The sequence below is a fragment of the Chenopodium quinoa genome, unplaced genomic scaffold (genome assembly GCF_001683475.1).
Source record: "Chenopodium quinoa cultivar QQ74 unplaced genomic scaffold, ASM168347v1, whole genome shotgun sequence".
Lineage (NCBI taxonomy): Eukaryota > Viridiplantae > Streptophyta > Magnoliopsida > Caryophyllales > Amaranthaceae > Chenopodium > Chenopodium quinoa.
The window spans coordinates 292,427-312,825 of NW_018742493.1; the positions used below are offsets into that span (position 1 = coordinate 292,427).

At 32.1% G+C, this 20,399-nt stretch overlaps 1 protein-coding gene across 1 annotated transcript; it reads right to left on the reverse strand.

The window, feature by feature from the left end:
* Nucleotides 1-306: 306 nt before the first annotated feature.
* Nucleotides 307-12,015, reverse strand: LOC110719857 (beta-galactosidase 17-like). The gene is made up of 19 exons (XM_021898838.1): nucleotides 11,765-12,015; nucleotides 10,893-10,997; nucleotides 10,068-10,263; nucleotides 8,490-8,578; nucleotides 8,055-8,135; nucleotides 7,640-7,734; nucleotides 6,643-6,713; nucleotides 6,058-6,148; nucleotides 5,863-5,980; nucleotides 5,687-5,782; nucleotides 5,558-5,606; nucleotides 4,459-4,646; nucleotides 3,697-3,768; nucleotides 3,124-3,270; nucleotides 2,557-2,607; nucleotides 1,447-1,609; nucleotides 1,172-1,317; nucleotides 1,024-1,089; nucleotides 307-867 (listed from the first exon to the last, which is right to left on the reverse strand). Exons 1-19 carry the CDS (start codon nucleotides 11,945-11,947, stop codon nucleotides 763-765), a joined length of 2,112 nt encoding a protein of 703 aa, XP_021754530.1. The 5' UTR covers nucleotides 11,948-12,015; the 3' UTR covers nucleotides 307-762.
* Between the last annotated feature and the right edge of the window lie 8,384 nt (nucleotides 12,016-20,399).

Below are 20,399 nucleotides of genomic sequence, written 5' to 3' on the forward strand. Positions count from 1 at the left end.
GAAAACTCTAGAAATTTAGTCATATTTGTGAATTTGTCATCTATTTAGACTCTTAGTGCTAAGATCGAATTGCTGTCTTTTGTATCTCAAAGAGGATTTCTGGATTAAACTTAAGCACCGTTGTGGGAGGAAATTAACCTCTTTAGGAATATATATACACACCTAAGACAAAGTATCAGGGTTTGAGACTCAAGGGATCATCGATATTCTCATGTTCATGGTCATTGTCAAAGGCTTGAAGTTGAGGCAAGTTTAATATATTTCACATTAGAGTTTTTTCTTTGTAATTTCTGTATTACACTGATATTTTGGTGCTTAATACTTAATACTTTGATTAGTATTGGTTGTTGTATAATTCAATTGAAATTATACACTTGCTTTAGGTTTTGTTCCACAAACTTGAGTAGTTCTTGTTTTGAATAACTGTAAAACCTAACAGCCTACACTAAGTATTAAACAATACAAGTTTCTACAATAAATTCTACTCCATTACAAAGGGTATGATCATGGTGCCCTTGTATAGTCAAAGCTTGCGACCAAACCTGGTTATAAGATTGGCATGTAGCGTATTCAGTTACTTAGATAAGTAAGGATTTAGATCTCCTTTTCCATCTTTCTTTTTAAACTGATATAACTTTGGGCAGTTTTAGCAAGTACAAAATCAAACAGATGCAATGATTGATTTTGGAATAGACTATTTGTAGCAGGTTTCTACTTGTTGGGAGTGAATGAAGCACTTTGTATATCACTGATGTTGTGACTTTAAATTTCAAGAATGTTTGAACTAGTTTGACTGCATGAGAAGTCCTCGTGCTGAACAAACCTGACCGCAAGATCTGTGTTTGGAGACTCGAGCTCAAAGAGTACCTGAAATGTGAACCTGTTCATTACTGAATTGTACCTAACTTTTAAAACTCCACTTGAGTAGTGCGGTAGCAAAGCAGGATATATATGAGGGAAGCAAGAAAAAGGCAACATGCTATAATGAAAATATGAAATTGTAGCATAGACAAAATAACTAACCACTGTATTACTCCCATGGCGAAGAAGTGGAGCAGGGACATAAAGATTGCACTGTGGCCCAAATGTCTGTAAAAAGAAAAGTGTTTCTTATCGATGATTTTATTGAAAAATGATTCAAAATCGACTTAAAAATAATATAAGTATCTACCGGCCAATATCGTCCTAAATTGAAATTATTGATGAATGCAAGCCCTTTGCCCCAGCCATCTACTGACAAAAATGTGTCTTTGACTTGATTGACACTATTGATAGTAAAAGAACCGGTGTAGAAAGCAGGTTCATTTGATATGTTCGCTGTACAAGCATAGAAAACAATGACAAGTAAACAAGAGTACAACACTGCTTCCAATATAAGAAATAAAACAAGATAATACTTGTGATACTACTCATAAGATCCACAAAAGAGTGAAACAGAAAACATACCACACTGATCTTTCATACGTTTGCCTGCATGTACTGTAGTGAGGTCATTGCCAGCAAGCTGAATTATTGAACTACTCTGATCATTCAGATTGTGGATTGGAATTGAGAACATTTTCCAATTGTGAAGAACACGTCCATCCACATAGACAGGAGACAACATTCCCTGAAAATAAAATCATAAAACTGAGTTGAAAAGGTAATATACAAGCCTCAAGCCTCAAGCCTCATTCTCTTCACCTTAAGATATACCTGTATACATATATATACTCAGGAAAAAAAAAAAAAAAAGTTTAAATTAGTACAAATCAGTTTTGATCAGTATAAATCGATAAAAATAATTTCAATCGTTGACGTTCAGTTTGAATCAGTAACTTCATACTACAAAATATATTAGTGAACAAGTGAAATCAGTTATATTAATAAAAATCAGTTGCAATCAGTAAAAAATCAAAATAATCAATAAAAGTAATTTTAGAAATCAGGTGAAGATGAGAGACCCTTATTATCCAAAAACGTAGTAAAGGGGAAAAAGTCATCCTATGCTATAATTAAGTAAGCTAAATAAGAGCAAGTCTATCTAGAAAGACGTAGTGATTTTAAGCTTGAATAAAGATTAAACATCTGTAATTGAGACACAAAATTTCCAGTTACAAGCTTCATGACTCTAATCAAGATGCAAGATTCAAGAATATGTTCAAGATTGAAGAGAGAAAGAGAACATGTTTTACTAATATATTATATGGTACACCGCAAAGTAGTTCATAAGGAATGCCTGCTGTACTTTGAAAAGCCATAAAACCAACACATAACTTCTTTATATTGGGTATTAAAGCCATGGCATGATCCCCAAAGTTGAATAGCTCATATGCCTAATAAAGATGATTTTAAAGAAAATCCAAAATTAGAAACTGAAACTTTATTGTAGTTGGACTGTTCTAGCCAAAGAGATTCCGCATACTCAAAAACTGTCTTTCAACTTTTTCCAAGTTTTATGATGCCAAAAGATATAATAGCCTAAATACATATAGGATAGCAACATGAGGAGAAGAGAGAAAAAAGAGGGTGGGGTGGGGTGGGGTGGGGGAGGGAGGGAGGGAGAGAGAAGGTGACCTTCCTGTCAGAGATGTAGGGCCCATAATTAATCCTGCCCATGTTCTCAACCTACCAGCACAAGAGCAAAGCTAATGTAAGGTAAATAGTTGACAATAAAGAAAAACATCATATTAGATGTATTAGAAAAGAGTTGTTTACAATTCACCAAAAAATTCAGGCATATGGACTGGAAAAAGGTCACTAAGACATCTTAGACAAACAAATCATGGATAGAAAAACCCAGAAAAATCATTATGTTAAGAGCTCAATGGTTACTGATGCAAATGCACCTTGCAAGGCAGTTGTAGCAGCAGTAGCACAACAACCTAGCAATGCTTCCATATAAGTATTTCCATCAAAGTATATGCAGCCTCATCCCTACAGAAGCACTCATTACAGGACCAGTGACATATAAAAAGTTTTCAATAGACAACCTTATTATGGGATCACCTCTCATTTTAATGATCCTCTTCATCTACATAACATATCCAGTATTCTAAGTTCATTTTTCAGAGGCAATTGACTGAAGATCTAAGGTGAGTTTCAGGGCACATATATATGGAGAGGAAAGATAATATCATATACCAAAACAAATAAACTGATTTTTGAAACACACTTAAGATGAGGAAGCTTAAGTTCTTTGTTGGACCATCTCTCAATATTCCCTGCATAAATTGGTCTTCCTTGATCTTTGGAATGACATGAAACAAATACCTGGGCTCTATCATGCACCTGCAAAGTTCAATTGAAATCACACATCAGGAACTCTTTGAGCTCAATAACAAGGAAGTTTACGCACATACAATGATTCAAGGAGATTCTATAATTTCATGTTGATTTTCTAAAAAAAAAAAAATATCTTGCAAGCATAGACAATCAAGGGTTCATAGCATTAAAATGGCTTGCATCCATATTTTAAAGCCACAGGCAGAAACAGCTTAACTGTTATCATGATAACATGAGTATACTTAAATAGGAAAGTAACTACAACGCATCAGTTACTATTATTAGGGAGACATTAAACTTTCATGTGTTCATATGAACAATTAATCAGTATTTGAATAGGGTGTACAAGTACCACAATTTTAGAAAAGAAATATCATAGGAAGGTAGAAGAGATGACAATAGAAATGAATGTACAAGGATTTCAAATCATACCTTTGATATACTTAAGGTGCTAGCACTATCACGTGTACTAAATTCTGATATGTATAGTAGAAATCCATGCATCTGAAACCAGGAAACAAGAGTACAAGAACGAAGCTTTAGCAAAAGCCATCTGGATAATATATATATATATATATATATATACATAAAATAAATAAAAAAACCGTACTCACAATCAGTTCTGTAAACTGGTAGATTACAGTCTTAGCTGTCCAACTTTTTGGTCAAAATGGATATCACAATAATTTATAGTGCTTTAGCAGAATTACTAAATGAAATACTGTACTTCTTTTCTTTATACCTTTTTTTTATCAAAGTGGAGTAGTAAGTTATACCCCTTTTTTTATTATTATTTCCTTTGTTCCAGGAGTGGAAGTTATATTCCAAACCATGAGAAGGTAGCATGTAGCAATAAGTTATATAGAGACTAACATTAATCAAGTTATAAATAGGTACAAATATACAGCTATCAATAACTATGGACCAGACATTAATCACTGTTCCTGTTCCCTTTTTTCTTCCTATGATACAGAAAGTACATGCCTGTTTTCTCTTTTGATTAAAGGAAACACTAAAACAACAGAGATGTGTTTCAAATCCAAACCTACTAGTCAAACATCAAACATAATAGCAAGCTAATTGAAATTAGACAAGCAGATAGTAAAAAAAAATAAAAATAAAAATAAAATAAAAATAAAGTAGCAATTTTTAAATCATAAAACACCTTCCTATCAAAAAGTAATTATGAATTACCTGGCCTACAGACTCCATAGAAATTGGGTTAAAAGATTCAACAACATTGGCATTATCTTGAATACCAATGATATCAAACAATTTTGAAGTTTTCTCTAATTGAACAAATCCATATCCTGCCTTCTCATTATTGGCGGGGATCGGAGGAAGAGTTGCCACAGTATATTTCTCTATAACCCTCCTTATCGCTGAAAATCAAAATTCAATATCATAAATTAACAATCAGTATATATAAGAGTACCTGCACAATACATATTACATAAAGTTTCGACTTGGAAATAAAGACAATATATCATCTCAGTAACTGCCATAGTGCCATAGCAATGTTACTAAATTCTCTAATCCCAAACGAATCACAAATCGAAAGACTAATTTATACAATGAAGCGGTACATCTTGGGCTCTTGGCATGATTAACAAAATTAGGTAGCGAATTGCATTCCCATAGCCAATCTTGTTACAGTGAATTGAGTAACAGTGTGCCATAGTACATTATAACTTCTATATTTGTGGAGAACTATAGTACTAATAATCCTATCTCTCTCTAAACAAGAGTCTGATAGAGATAGTCCTTGTCCCAAAGGCAGTGCGCCAATGTTATGCTAAAAATAAGATCCCGTAATTAATGTTGTCTCCAGTCTAAGCTTCTCATAGGCTTCTTTTAAAAGGGAGAGAGTGAGAGGAGTGGCATGAAAGATTGGTTTGCTAATACAATATGAGCTCTTGGGTTACTTAGTCTGCTTTACATCGTGAAATAACATGCTTATGAAACCAGTTCGAATCATTTTGTTTGAAAATGGATCCTATATTAATCAGGGGGCCGAGTCCTTTAAATCATCCTCAAAAGACAAAAGCTTCTTTTCCTTCTCAGTTAAACCGTGGAAAAGGTTGCCTACCACTGCCAAAATTTATGGGATGCAGCTTATAGCATCAGTTTTGCAAACAGTCTTGAATCAGAAGCTAAATGAGTAGATTTGGGAGGAAAGTATTACTGCAACTTATTTCAGAACAAAGGTTATGAATGAGTCAATGACGAATTTTAATAATTACTAGCAGAAAGTAAAAATGACAAGGTGTAAATTAGCTATTAAAAGAGGTACCTCTAAATTTTGCATTGTCCACATCACCAGTTTCTCGAATTGGTGCATCCTGTGAGAAAAGACACAATTCATTAAGCACATAGGCTGGAAAAAAAATTAAAATTAAAACTTTAGGGCAAGGAGACTCACATAATCATAGGATGTGAGGTCAGGCTTATAATCTGAGTCATCTGAGCCAGTATTTGCACCATTAAAGAACCCAAAGTTTGTTCCACCATGTGCCATCTAAAATTTGGAATAGCTTATATCATATTTCTGGACTAACAGTTCTTACTACTGTTTAAAGGCAATTTCTTTTAGCATACATAAAGAACCACAGAGCCATTCCTCAACAATATCTTTTCTAGCTCTGCTGCTGTAAAGTCAGCATCAGTCTTTGCAAGTTTCTCTCCCCAGTGTGTAAGCCAGCCAGTGTAGAACTCCCTGGAATGAGAAACATTATAAGTATCACATTGCAGATCATTCTGTCATGTAATAATGACCACAATTATGATGCTTACGACGAAAGAGGAGGAGATTTTCCAGGTGCATTGAATTCTTTTTGCAATTTAAATATGGGCCATGGCTGATCACCTGTGGAAAAGTCAACAGCTGCCACAGGAAGGGTCACAAGTTTTAATAAAGAAATGTTGGTATCGGATATCATAAAACTAAAGTTTGCTTCAAAGTAAAATTTGACTAATAACCAAACCAAACAGAATCACCTAAATCTTAACCTTAACTTACGAGCATTACAACCAGTGTTGCAACAATGGCATGAATTACTATTCTGAACACTTCAAAGTAAAAGCTTAAATTCAAAAAATCTCAAATATGATTGGTAAGATTAAGTGAAGATGAACATTTTAGCATGTTACATGCTATTATATACCAAAATAAGAGGCACTAAACATTTAAAGCCAAAACACGTTGCAACCTAATGACCCACAACAGCCTTGTGTAACCCACTTATAAAACCAAACTACATAATTTAATATCAAGCAAAACCCATTTTATTGTATAGTAGCCTATATTGTGTTCTCATGCAAGGAAAGCATAGTTTTCTATTAAGCAGATGTATTTCAGTGAACAATTCTTGGTTTTACCCGAATAAACATTGTCTCCTGGGATAGTTCCTTTCTTAAGGATTACTCTCGTACCTCCATCCGTGGTATACCTGATGCACAAAGTAAACAAAATTGTCATGGATCCCAAGGGTTTTTAACTTTATACTATAATTAAAAAAATATTAAGTAAAAACAATAATTGCAAATTGCTCATAACTAGTCAAAATAGTAACTTGGAATTGCATACAGCCATATGGTGACAGGGTTTCAACATACAGTTGTCCTACACTTTGATAAATAATGGTGTACACTATATATTGACAAGGGAACTAAACGTACACTTCAAGAGGAACTAATTACTTCAACATTAAACTAAAATAAATTATGTTGCTTAAGATGATTTTGCCTCCTTTTTTCAGGCAGGTAAGCTGTGGTCCGTTAGCCCAACCCAGACTCCGACATAGGCTAAGAGTGACGAAGCAAGGAGAGACAAGGTCAGGCCCTAGAACCTAACCACTAAACATTTCCCCCGCCATAAATTGATACATTAAACTTGGCTCAAACCCCATGGAACCATAAAAAAATGGGTTCTGTGCTTTACCACCTTCAGGAACTGATTCATGTTAAGAAAGGGAAGGAAGTTTACACAATGTCATGACGTCCAGATAATTCTAATGAACAATCAGAGCTAAACACATCCCACTTAGTGCAACCTGACCTCAAATGTGCTACAAGAACGGCATAATGCAAAGCAATAATTTTCATAAACTACATTTATGATCTTTCCACATTGAAACACAAGTTTTTCCTAAGAACATTATGTAGGACATGATGCAGCTCATACAATTAATATTCAATTGAAAAATATAAGATGACCAGCACTCAAATCAGTTACAAAAAGGTATTTAAATGTCAAAAGAATATCTTGTGTGAAACTGTTTACTGGGAAAACTCTATCATGAAAGATGCACATATACATCTAGCATTATACTATTATGAACCACGAAAACAGCACAAAAGACACAGGAATCCTTACAAGATAATGTCATCTCCAAGGTGTCTTCTGGCCAATTTGACCAGGTGATGCAGGTAAGCTTTATCATCTGCATAAGAACCATATTCATTTTCTATCTGCCATAAAATAATTTCCTCTTAGAACCTAAGAAGAAATATAAGGTTTGCGCATAATGTGTTGAAAAAATGGGGATTAATTCTAATTTATTGATTCTAAATATCTTCACTTTGTTATAGAAACCATATACAGGTGAGGCATCACAAACTCAGAGTACCATTTTGTGGATGTGCAACTTTCAAGGAACAAGGGCCCATGCATAATCATTCCCCTAATCATGAGTGCTGATCCATTATTGCTTTTTTCTATAATATACTTCCTAATATAAGCTATGGCTATACTAAAGCAACTACAAGGATAAGGGGGGAAAAAATTGCACCTGAACCATGATAATAGGACCACCATTTCCATAAAGCAAAGGAACCACCACTGGGAGCAGTATACCCCACCACTTATCTACCTGCAGCAACACATCAATTTTAAATAGTGTGCATCAAACCAAAGGGAAACAAATAAGTGATAGACAAACACTAATAGACAACTAACTCAAGTAAAAAGTCCAAATTGGCAAATGTTGGCAAGCATAGCATCCTCAAATACCATCATTTTTTGTAGCAAAAATGGCATACCCTATGGCAACAGTATTTAAATAGACCTCCAGACTTTCTTTCACTAAAACCATATTTAGTGAACCCAGCCCATTGAGACATTAACCTTTTTTTTATAACAATTGAACCAATCTCAGGACAGTCTTCAAAGGTAGCCTAACAAAGCAAGTAATTGTAATGTAAAATAAACCGAGAAGGAAACATACCAATTCAAGGTACATAGGATCTGAAGATCTCAGTCTAAGAGTTGGCTCTGTAGCAAGTAGCCAAGCTGGAAATCCACCCAGATCCCACTCTGTAACATATTAATATATTTTATGTTCAGCAACTCGGTCAACAGAAAGCAATATAGAACAAAGTGGTCAAAAGAGGAAGGGGTGAGCTGTAGAGAGGGAAAATGAAAGACAGGATACGTTTTAGTAACTACTGGGGGAAACAAAAAGGTAGAACAGCATAAAGACAGTTTCGGCTTTCCACAAAAAATAATTGGTACCAAAAAGCATTTTTGTGCTCTCTGTGGTACACGCCAGTAGAAAGACTGAGAAAATCAATTTGAACTTCAAAAAAAAATGGAAATTTTGTAAGAAACCACCTTTTAAATCCTTGTTTTTGTGAAAAACCACCTTTTAAAAAAAAATATTGTAAAAAACCACCCAAGTTTAAGTTTTTTGTTGTAATTCACCACCTATTGCAGGAAAATGAGCTTTGACTATTAACAATTCAATTGTCATTTGATATATTGGTTGCGATTTACAACAAAATTATTAAATTGGGTGGTTTTTTACAATAATTTTTTTAAAAGATGGTTTTTTACAAAAACAAGGATTTAAAAGGTGGTTTCTTACAAAATATCCAAATAAAAAATGAATAATTAAATGATTGAACAAAAATATATAAAAATTAGAATGACAAATAGCGCATGAACATCATGCATATTTGTTGGTCAAAACTCAAAAGTGCTAAAGAAATAAATTATGTGAAGCAACTATAAAACTAAGATTAAAGGAACTACATATCTAAATCCAAATTATAATATCAAGGAATAAGACTAGGTTTTTACTAAAGAAAAACAATTTGCTTGACAAAAAGAGCAATTCAATCGAAAATGCAACGTAATTTCAAAATATACCTTATTAGGAAGAAATCTCTACAAATAGAATGACAATCAATATGGTACACATAACAAGTGCATACAAAATCAAGACATAGTCCTGACTCCTGAATCTCAACATTCACATCACTCTACCAAGAGAAAATGACCTTTACCATTTCCCTCTTTTTCTGCAAGGTAAAATATCCAAATCTAGAAGGTCACAAGTCCTTCACAGAATTATACACTTATACTCTTGTACACAACTTCTTTCTTTATCCCGAATCTTCCTTATTATCCACATTCATCTCACCCAATCAAAAAAAGGTGACAAAGTAGTGCATTTTATGAACCAGCCTCAAGATTTCCATCCAACCACCCCTCCACCAAATTTGAGATAGACAAAGTTGCATCACATTTTCCCATACCATAGTTGGCTACATTCAAAATTACTTTATCTTAGACTTCAAAAAGAAGTTCAGAACCCATGTAAAAAGTTAACATGAGAACAACTCCCAAAAGCCCCTAAATCATACTCTGTAAAAGTTAAGCATTCACAATGTTCCACTAACTTCTGATTTTAACTAAATGATGCAGATGAATGAGATGATCTTGTAAGCTACAATAAGCAGGCATAAGATGAGCAAACGAGATTATAAGAAGGGAAAAAAGTATATTACAAAAAAATACATACCTGCACATATGTAAGGGCCAGGCCGAAGCATGACAAAAAAACCTAGCTTCTGGCAGAGTCTAAGGAATGATACTATGTCAGCAATACCATTGAATTTCAGATCACCAGGACTTGGTTCATGCAGATTCCATGGAACATAAGTCTGAATTGTGTTTAAGCCCAATGCCTTTGCTCTTAACAGTCTATCTTCCCAATACTGCATTGCCAGCATACATTAATTAACAGAGGGTCTATCTAAGGGTCATCATATAACAGACTAACACTTTGTTTGGATTGAAGGAAATGGAGGGAAAAGAAGGGAAGAGAAATGGAGGGATGGATTATCTTTCATTTGGATAACAAATAAGGAAGGAAGGGAATTGGAGGGGAGAGAAATGGAAGGATTAAATTGTAAGAAATTAATCTCTTCAACAATGGAGAGATTTGGAAGGAAAACTCATCTTTCTTCTCTCCCCTTCCTTTCTCTTCCCTCCCCTTCACCTCCCACCCTCCCCTTCTTTTCTTTCCCATTTCTTTATCCAAACACACCGTTAATACCAAGAATAAACCCCAAGATTTAGAAAGGCAATAACATCCCAGCTCATAACCATTTGCTGCTTTCCCGATTCCACAATAAATTTAGTTTGCTAATTCTCATGCTTAGTTGATTAAGCTGGATGAAATCCATCTTCAAATAAGAATAGTTCATTAAACACTAAACATGATACGCCAATACACGGATTCGATGTCCAATTTTCAGGAATATATAATAAAGACCACCAATCTTACTAACAACTACTCTTTTGCAATGGGAACTCTAAGTTTACTGAAAATCTTATAGGATACCTCAGGAAGAACACGAAAGTAATGCAGATCCCCACCAATAATGCGGAAAGGCTCACCATCTTTCCAAAACATGTCATCAGCAATCTCAAATTTCCTGATATTAAGCTGATAAAATTATATGAAGACTAGTTAATTACAAATACATTCAAAGCCACTTAAGCAAAATATCAAATGTTAAGAACATTAAGTAACAGAGGAAATATATTGTAGAAGAAATGTTGTTGAAAACAAGAAATTGCAACACAAATCATATAGAAATGATCCACAATACACTCTTACAGTTGAAAACTTCACACAAATTAAAACCGAGTTAAAGAAGATCATTATCTTACATCCACATAGGAGTTTAAGAACATAGATCATCTAAGCAAAGAAAATAGACAACAAATGTCTCAAACACTAAAACCAAACTCTTGGAAATTTGTCTAAAATCATATTTATATAATGTTGAAGATACAATAACACGATGACGAATTGCCTTAGGTTTATGATTGGTCCGAGCGCACGCTGATGAACAGAATCTTCGATACATGCTCTACCTAACTAAAATTACCAGAATGTTTTCTACTTGATAAAAAGTCCCACTTTAATTCCACAATTCACCAATTATATCCCATTATATCTCACAAATTGAAGCTCAAAACCTTTAAATTTCCACCAATTTACTAGCATTTCACATGATTATCCATTAAATTTTCAAAAATTCAAGCAAACCGAATCCTCATAACCACTGCAATTAACTTGCTTTCCATACAAATACGATCAAAATTGAAGAAATCAAACAAAAATCAATCAGCATTCGGAGCAAAAATACTAGAATAAAACAGAAAGAAGCTTAAAATTGAAAAGTAATGAAACAAAAAATGCAAAACCTTTTTACGGTGGCGATGATGAGAGGGAGAATGAGAGGAGAGAGAAGGAAGGGGAGCAACGAAGGCGAATAAGGCGAGGAAGGCGAGGAGAGAGAAAATGAGAGTAGAATTAATGGTGGAGAAGAAGAACCTCCCTTTGTTCTTCATTGTCGTCGTTGTCGAAGGAGGAAGATGATCTCTCATGGTTTTCCAGGTTTCTGCAGTACTATTACCATTGTAGTTTTGTTATTGTACAGTACAACTGAAATTTACTGAGTTAAGTGTTAGACTATATTGACTAGGGTTTGGTCTAGTACTCTAGTAGATTGGTCCAAAACTGATCGTCTACGATGGAGTAGCTCGCAATTACAATAAGAGCCGACAAAAATTAACACAACATGAACCGAATAAGAAAAAAACGGGTTAGTGTGATGGGTTTTTTTTCAACACGTTTAATTAAATGGGTCAACATGACACGACACGTTTAATTAAACAGGTTGGGTTAGTGTTGAGATTCTCAACACGAAATTAACACGACCCAACCCGCCTAATATAAAAACTCAATAATTTAAGGAATTATTGATAAATATATTGAATAAGACCAATATTTTTCAATTCAACACGACACGAACCGAACACGAAAAAAAACGGATTAGTGTTAAGGATTTTCGACACGATTAATTAATTGGGTCAACACGACACGTTTATTGAATGGGTCGGGTTAGTGTTGACCTTCTCCAACCCGTTTAATTTCCGACACGATTGTCAGGTCTAATTACAATACACTCCTCTTTCATTTAAATTTTTTGCCCAAATTTAGCATAAATCAATATTGATTTTAATTAACCAACTATTAATAAAAACAACTTATCTCTATGGAACAAAAAAATAAGGGACGGAGGGAGTATATTCCAATAATGAGTTGTGAACTCGTATAAATCTTCATTAGACAATAAGGCCCTGTTCACTTTAAAAAAAATAATATTCAATAAAAATAATTTCAGTTCAGTAAAAGTCAGTAAACTTAAAGAAGAAATATATAATAGAAAATCAGTAAAAATAAATTTAGTTCAGCAAAAATAATTTCAATTCGATAAAATTAATTTCAATTCAGTAAAAATAATTTAAGTTCAGCAAAAATAATTTCAATTCAGCAAAAATAAGGTGAAGTAAACAGGGCCTAATTAGTAATTAACTAGTGTGTGGCCCAGGCGTTGTACCGGGTTGTCACTTTTAAAGCATAATGTTAGTAAAAAAAAAAGAATAATTATCCATTGTCTAATTAAAATGGTAAGAAGTGTGATCTTAAATGATGATGTGGCATAATGCTAGTGCATATTTACGTGACACATAAACGTTTTTATGTATGCTTTTTAATATATAAACTAGTGAGTAGTCCGGGCATTGCCCTAGGTTGCTATTATCGTAGACATGCAATCGATAAAATTTAATTATTAAAGGCTTTTCAAAATTGAAATTGTCGTTGTCAAATCGAAATTGAGGGGTTTTTTTTAATAAAAATTGAATTGAACTTCGTGGTTTGAATTCATATAAATTTTTTTACGTATTAATAGCATAATTGATAATTGGCTTAGATGGTTAAATAGTCATCTTGGTTATTGGTTTCTTGAGTGACGTGGCGTAATGGTTAAAATTATTTGAGTGATGATGTGGCATCATAAAATGTTGAAAAGGTGACATGGTGCAATAAATAAAGGGACAACGTGGCTTTGCACATTGAAATTTTAGATTTTGTTTTGATCGATTTATTTCGATCTCCCTTTCAAAAAGAGGTTGTTGAATTAAAATCTCTACAACATACATGCCACTTGCAAGCCCTTTTAAATTCTTAAGTAGAGTCATTCATCTCAGTTTATAGTTTGTTTATGGCGTCAATTGGCCTACTTAATTTTTTTAATTTTCATAATAATATCGATATTTTAAAAAGAAAAACATTCATATAAAATTTTTGAATAGGTTTTGTTTCGAGGTTTTTTGGATGTCCTGCGGGAGAGTTACAACACCAAAACTGACCTCTAAACGCCTGTACCTGCAAAACAACGGAGACTCCTGTGGGTGGGAGTTCCGCCTCTGACGATCAAGTTAGAACGTGTTCGGATGTTAAAAAGTGCAGAATGTTAAGGGGCTCAGGTTCCTCTTAGGAGAGAAGTGATCATCTGATTTTCTGAGATAACCTCGAAATCCGAGCCTTAGCTCTCAAGTAGTGCAATTAAAGCTAGAGTTAATGCTCAACAATTAATGTACACCTGTGTTTTGTAATTTCTGAATGATGTTCCTCTTGGAGAACATCTCCCTTTTATAGGGTCTTAAAATGTGTGCCCAATACTAGGTTTTCAAATACCTAGGACTGACTAGGGTTGCCTAAGTATTTGGGCCATTAAGGGCCACTTTCCTAGTTGACAATCTGCCTGCCACATGTCGTGGCCTGATTGGTCCACCTTGGACCTCTCACGAGGTGACACGTGGCGGGCTCTGGTTGATCCACTTGGATGACCCATGGTAGAGCTCCATTGGTCCACGTGGCGCGGAAAAACCCCCTCATCAGGTTTTATCTACTCACTCTAAATATAGTGAGAAAATTGAGGTAAATTTGAAAATATTGCTTGTATTAAAACCTCTCAGCTTGATGTACAATTGATGTCTTGGATGCCTATTTATAAGCCTACATGCTCATACAGTCATATGTAATGTAGAACTTTCCTATTCTAGACTATTCCCACCTGATTTTGCCATTTTTTTTTTTTGACAAGGTGGAAAAAGCTCCTAACCGACACGAGATTGCAGGAGAGAGTTTAACTCTCTTAATCACACCAACACAAAGACCTAAAGGGATTTATTTGGGTACAACATTCCTGACTTGCTAAGCATACCATTACCTTTTTCGCAAAAAAAGCATTCTAGTTCTCATGATCTAAATACATAGCCTAAAAACTTCATTCAATCCAAACCTATAAATAAAAACTTAATTAGTTCAAAGGAATCTACATTATTTTAGTTTTATATAAGCATTATTATGATTTTTATTAATCTAATAACAACCCCTAATTAAACCTTGTTTTATAAGACCAATAAAAAGACATGTGCCAAACACCACTTTCCAAAGCAAAAAGCACAACTTATATATATTACACATCTACATTGACCTAACATTAGTAATCTGTCAATAAATTATGATATGATCCACCATTTTTCTTGGCTTTTGATTTTCTCTGATCTATTATTCTCTGCTACCTTCTTTCTTTAAAGCGTTTTTTACGTTTCATGGAATTCTACTTTTTAATGTTAATTATGGCCTAATCATACGTATTTTATAATAAGGTTACATTTTTGTTTAATCATCGTTATTGGAACTTTTTAGTCCTAACAAATTTAATTAATTATTTCTGTTTTATTGCTTTCTTACCAATGCAATCATGAAATCGGGTGAAATGTCCATGTCCAAACCTCCCTTAATTTTGGTTGAACAAAATTGGGGTACTGAGTAGTTTTTATTATAGGCAATTGTTTCGAATATTATTTTTAGTATTATTATTATTATCAGTATGATGGAATACATCTTTTCTGCTCTAATATTTGTATGTTTTACAAAAGAATTTAGAATCTCAGTTTTAACCTAGTAAAGCAATGCATTATGTATTCGACTATATGTTTCGCACACTTAACTAGCTTACTTATAATAAAAAGTACTGGTATAAAGTAAGAGAATTTAGGTGAGTATAAAGAATGTAGGTGAGTTTAGACCTTAAAAGAAAGCTCACATGCTCATGGAAATATGATGCTTTGATTAAAGGTGATCTGCCTGATTATCATGGGAGGATTTTTGGAAAAAAAAAAAAAAAAAAACAAACCAAAAATATATGTCCAAACGCGCTAAAATTAAGTTACATATTTCTTTAAAAAAAAAAAAAAGTAAGTTACATATTATAGGTTGATTAAAGTTTTTTTTTTTTATTCAAAACAAGATTAGACCCGTGCGATGTACGGATTGAAAAAATTATTAGAATGAAATAAATTGTTTCTATTTATTATTTCCCCGTACATACTTATAAATTACTAAGTAACAATGGTAACATTTATATATCTAAGAGTTCGAAATACAAATTAAAAATACATGTAACTTAAATAAATTGAAGCGGTGTAATAAAAAAAAAATTAAATAAATTGAAGCACCTTGGAAATACTGCGAAACAATGAAAACATTTAATGACAACATTAGCTCATTTTTGTATAACAAACATCCATATCATTATTATTATTATTATTATTATTATTATTATTATTATTATTATTATTATTATTATTTTTTTTTTTTTTTTTTTTTTTTTTTTTTTATTATTTTATTATTATTATTATTATTATTATTATTATTATTATTATTATTATTATTATTATTATTATTATGACTTCATAGGTAGGTTGCTTGCACAATCCTTAGTTTACACACACAAACAACAGTAAAACCTTTAAAAAAAAAATTAAAAAAAATGTCGTAGTTACCTAAAATGTTTTAGCTCAATATCAATTTTATTTATTCCAACCAAAAAAATTATTTATTTATTTACTGACACAGTCAAAGATTGAAATAAAAATAATTAAAAATAACCAATTTCTAAAAAAAAAACCAAAAATATATATGAAATCATAAGTGCATTAAGAGTTAATAGACTCAAAAATCTAAGTTGGGCCTAAACTTTTTATGAGAAAGCGACATGTATACAGTTTGAGGAGAGGATGATGTCAGCAAATTACTGTTTTAGTAATATCTAATAGACTCAAAAATCTAAGTTGGGCCTAAATAAAAACGAAGCCCAAAACATTTTTTACGATCATCTCAAATGGGTTTGGCTTGGTTGGATTAGTTTTGATCAACTTTAGCTTTGATTCATGCTAGAATGGAAATCTGAAACTTTATACTTTAATCCGACTATAATACCATTTTTTTTTGGGAGATTTTTGCTAAGTTGTTTTATCATTTACTCAACGAAATACACATAGCTTAAGCACAAACCTAGACCATATATTAGAGTATTGTATTAATTGAATTGAATAACCAACTCACTATAGAAAAATCATACTTATATCAATATGATTTTTCATTTATTTTTTGGAGAGAGGTCATGTCAATGCAAACTTATTCTATGTTAACTCAATTTTTCTTCACCTAAATCAATTATTAAACTTATCCATATATTTCGAAGTTATGAAATTCCATCTTTTTCAATAGACAATTATTGGTGGAATTGTGGAAAGCTCTATTGATTTGTATATGCTCACATTCATAATATTAAGCAATTATATATATTTGTTGGTGCTACATTTCGTCATCAAATGTAAAATTAATTTACAAGAAAAAAGAAAAAGGCACCTCCATTTGAATCTCATCACATAACATGTCTTTGTCAATGAAAACGTGAGTGTGTTTGTGATATAGATGCTACTTTAAATTCCTAGATTATTGAGTTATTCTCTACTACAATTGTAAACACTTAAATTCGTCCAAAATTATAGGTGGGTTGATTTTTGTTTCTTTTTGCCTTTTACTAATAATTTTAATTAAAACAAAATATTACTACTTCACTTATTAAAGGTCATCCAACTTTTTGGTGAATTGGAAGACATTTTTAAAAATTGGACGGCTGACCACAGTCAAGTAACGTAGGGCCTTAGATGTTAACATCAATTACTTATAAAATTAAGGGCCATAAAAAATAATTAAAAAAACATATAATATGATATACTTTAATTATGAAAGATTTAAAAGAAAAACATGTAGTTGACGATAACTCGTCAAGCAAGTAGTCTAGTTGAAAACATCACGAGACAAATAGTCGTGCAAATCGGTACAATTATGTTGAATTCGTTATGATTATAAGTGATGCAAAGTTAGCAACTTTATTTTAGGTCAAGTACCATTTCGGTGATAATTATTTTTTATGGAAGATTCATTCTTCGACTTTTATAGTATGTTTTTCTATCATTTCTCATGATAAATAAGCATATGGTACTGTAGCATATGGCCAAAAGTTGTTATATTTGAGAATTTTTATCAATTCGTATCGATATATAAAGCTGTCTTAATGAATTTTTTTTCCTTACTTTTATTAAAAAATATCTAAATAATTAACTACTTTGTTTAATTGTGTGCATGCAATTTGCAAACAAGTAGTGTGAATTATAATTTATAAAGAGTTTAGGATGTATGCCCTTGTTTAAGTCATGTCTTGAGAATCTCCCTTTGAAACATAAGATAGATGATTGGTAAGTATACTTGGATCGAGATTCATACATTCACATCATTTAAATCAAGTGTACATTATTTACCCTTTGCGTCTTTCGATCTATACATCAAATAAAGTAATTTCGCATCATAAACGAACTTTAGATTAATACTATTTGTGAAGTACATAGATTCAATCAGGTTAATCTAACTGTAATAATTGCTGTTATATACTACGTATATTGTGTAGATCTCCATCAAGAATCAATTTGTATTATCTAAAACACTAATAAAATAAATTATCTCAACTATACATAACTCCATAAAGGAGATTAACACAAAAACAAACACTAACTACACTCATTTAATTTATATAGTTAGCAAACTTATATTATATATATAAAAAAAAAGGCCACAGTTGATTAAATTAAGCAAAAGTACAATGATAATACATAAAATATAGCTAGATATTCGAAGAAATTAAGTTGTTTTTGGCCTATACTAATCTATTTAGGTCATGACCTAAATACAAAACCTAGTGAGAAGAAGAGGAAGAGGAAGAAGAAGAAGAAGAAGAAGAAGAAGAAGAAGAAGAAGAAGAAGAAGAAGAAGAAGAAGAAGAAGAAGAAGAAGAAGAAGAAGAAGAAGAAGAAGAAGAAGAAGAAGAAGAAGAAGAAGAAGAAGAAGAAGAAGAAGAAGAAGAAGAAGAAGAAGAAGAAGAAGAAGAAGAAGAAGAAGAAGAAGAAGAAGAAGAAGAAGAAGAAGAAGAAGAAGAAGAAGAAGAAGAAGAAGAAGAAGAAGAAGAAGAAGAAGAAGCTATATACGTGGTTTTAATTATTTTCTCATTAAAAGAATTTCATTGCTTATTTCTCTTATTTGATTTGGAAGTATATATCATAATTACCCTAATTTATTTTTTTTAATTATGGAAATGCGATGTACTGTTATTAAGGCATTAGTGCGTTGTGAACTTCAATTTAATTTAAAAGGAATCACTCCATCCAAAAATGATCATCAAAATTTAAAGTAGAAATTTTCATTATTTGCTTAAAGGCAATAGTACTCAAAAGAAGAAAATCATGTAGCAATAAGTAGCATATATTACATTAAGTTTTGTGATTATTGATCAACTTCTAATATGGACAATAATAATAGTACGAAGTATTTTTCTCTTTTTAAAATAAAGGCATAATATTATATGATGTACTTATTATTTTAAAAATCACTGTCTGATAAAATAACCCTGGCCTTAATTTTTTTTTTTTTTTTAAAAAAAAAATGCCTATATAAGACTGGCTTCTGTACAAAACAAAGTGAAATAATATAAGCATGAAATACTTGGCATGCATCATGCATGTATGTGATTTATCGAGTCACAGGGATATAATATAATCGATCTATGTGCATATTCATCTTGACTTGTTTCAAATTACCAATTTATCGAACTAAAATTATATTCCATAATAATGAAAAAGTTTCCTTTTCATCACATAATATTAACAATGTACAGTCTTCAGAAAATGGTTTCCTCATCAATTTATTTTCTCCATTTGCTGATGAGGAAAAGCCATGAAAAACAAAACTACTTGTGAAAGATATAGGATCATCACTGTCTCATTTAGGTAACATGTTGGATGTACTCTTCAACTTGTAAATTTTTAGTGTTAATAAAAATGTAATCAGTTTCGCTTTCTTAAAATCAATTCTATAAATCAAAGAAAATTATAAAAAATCAAAATTCAATTATCAAAGAGAGAAAATCGATTTTATCATATTAAAATCTGTTTCAATCAATAAAAATCAATCGAGAGGAACAGGAACACTCTAAAATAAATTTTAGTTTTTCCTATCAAAAGTAGGCAATTTTTTTAAAATAAACCTCTTAAAAAATGGCTTAGCTTATCTAGTTCAACTTTTAAGATAGAGGATATCTCATGTCATCCCATTCGAATGCATAGTTTAAATAATCAACCTTAAAACAGGTCAATACAACCCTACAAATTCAAGTTGAGGTCAGCAAATTTACAGTCATTAACTTGTTAATTATCACTAATTAAACTTACATATGCAATAAGTAGGGACAAATTCAACTATTAACAAATTCATCAAATACCATATGCATGCATTACATTGGTAATAAGAATATATATATATAGGGAATGTCACAATCTCATGATTAACAAACAAACAAACATACTTTTGTTCTTAGACATTATCATTAATGGATATAACATGAATTAATAACAAAATCATCGAATTGCTAAAAAACTGTATTATTAAAGTAATTAACTCATAATCAAGGACTAAAATTATAAGCTAAGGTTTTCATGTGAATAAGACTAGAGAGGGTGCTCAAAAGGTTGGACCACGTGCGGTGCATGGCCAGGGCTAAAGTGGTCCTTAAGAGAAAGAATTGAC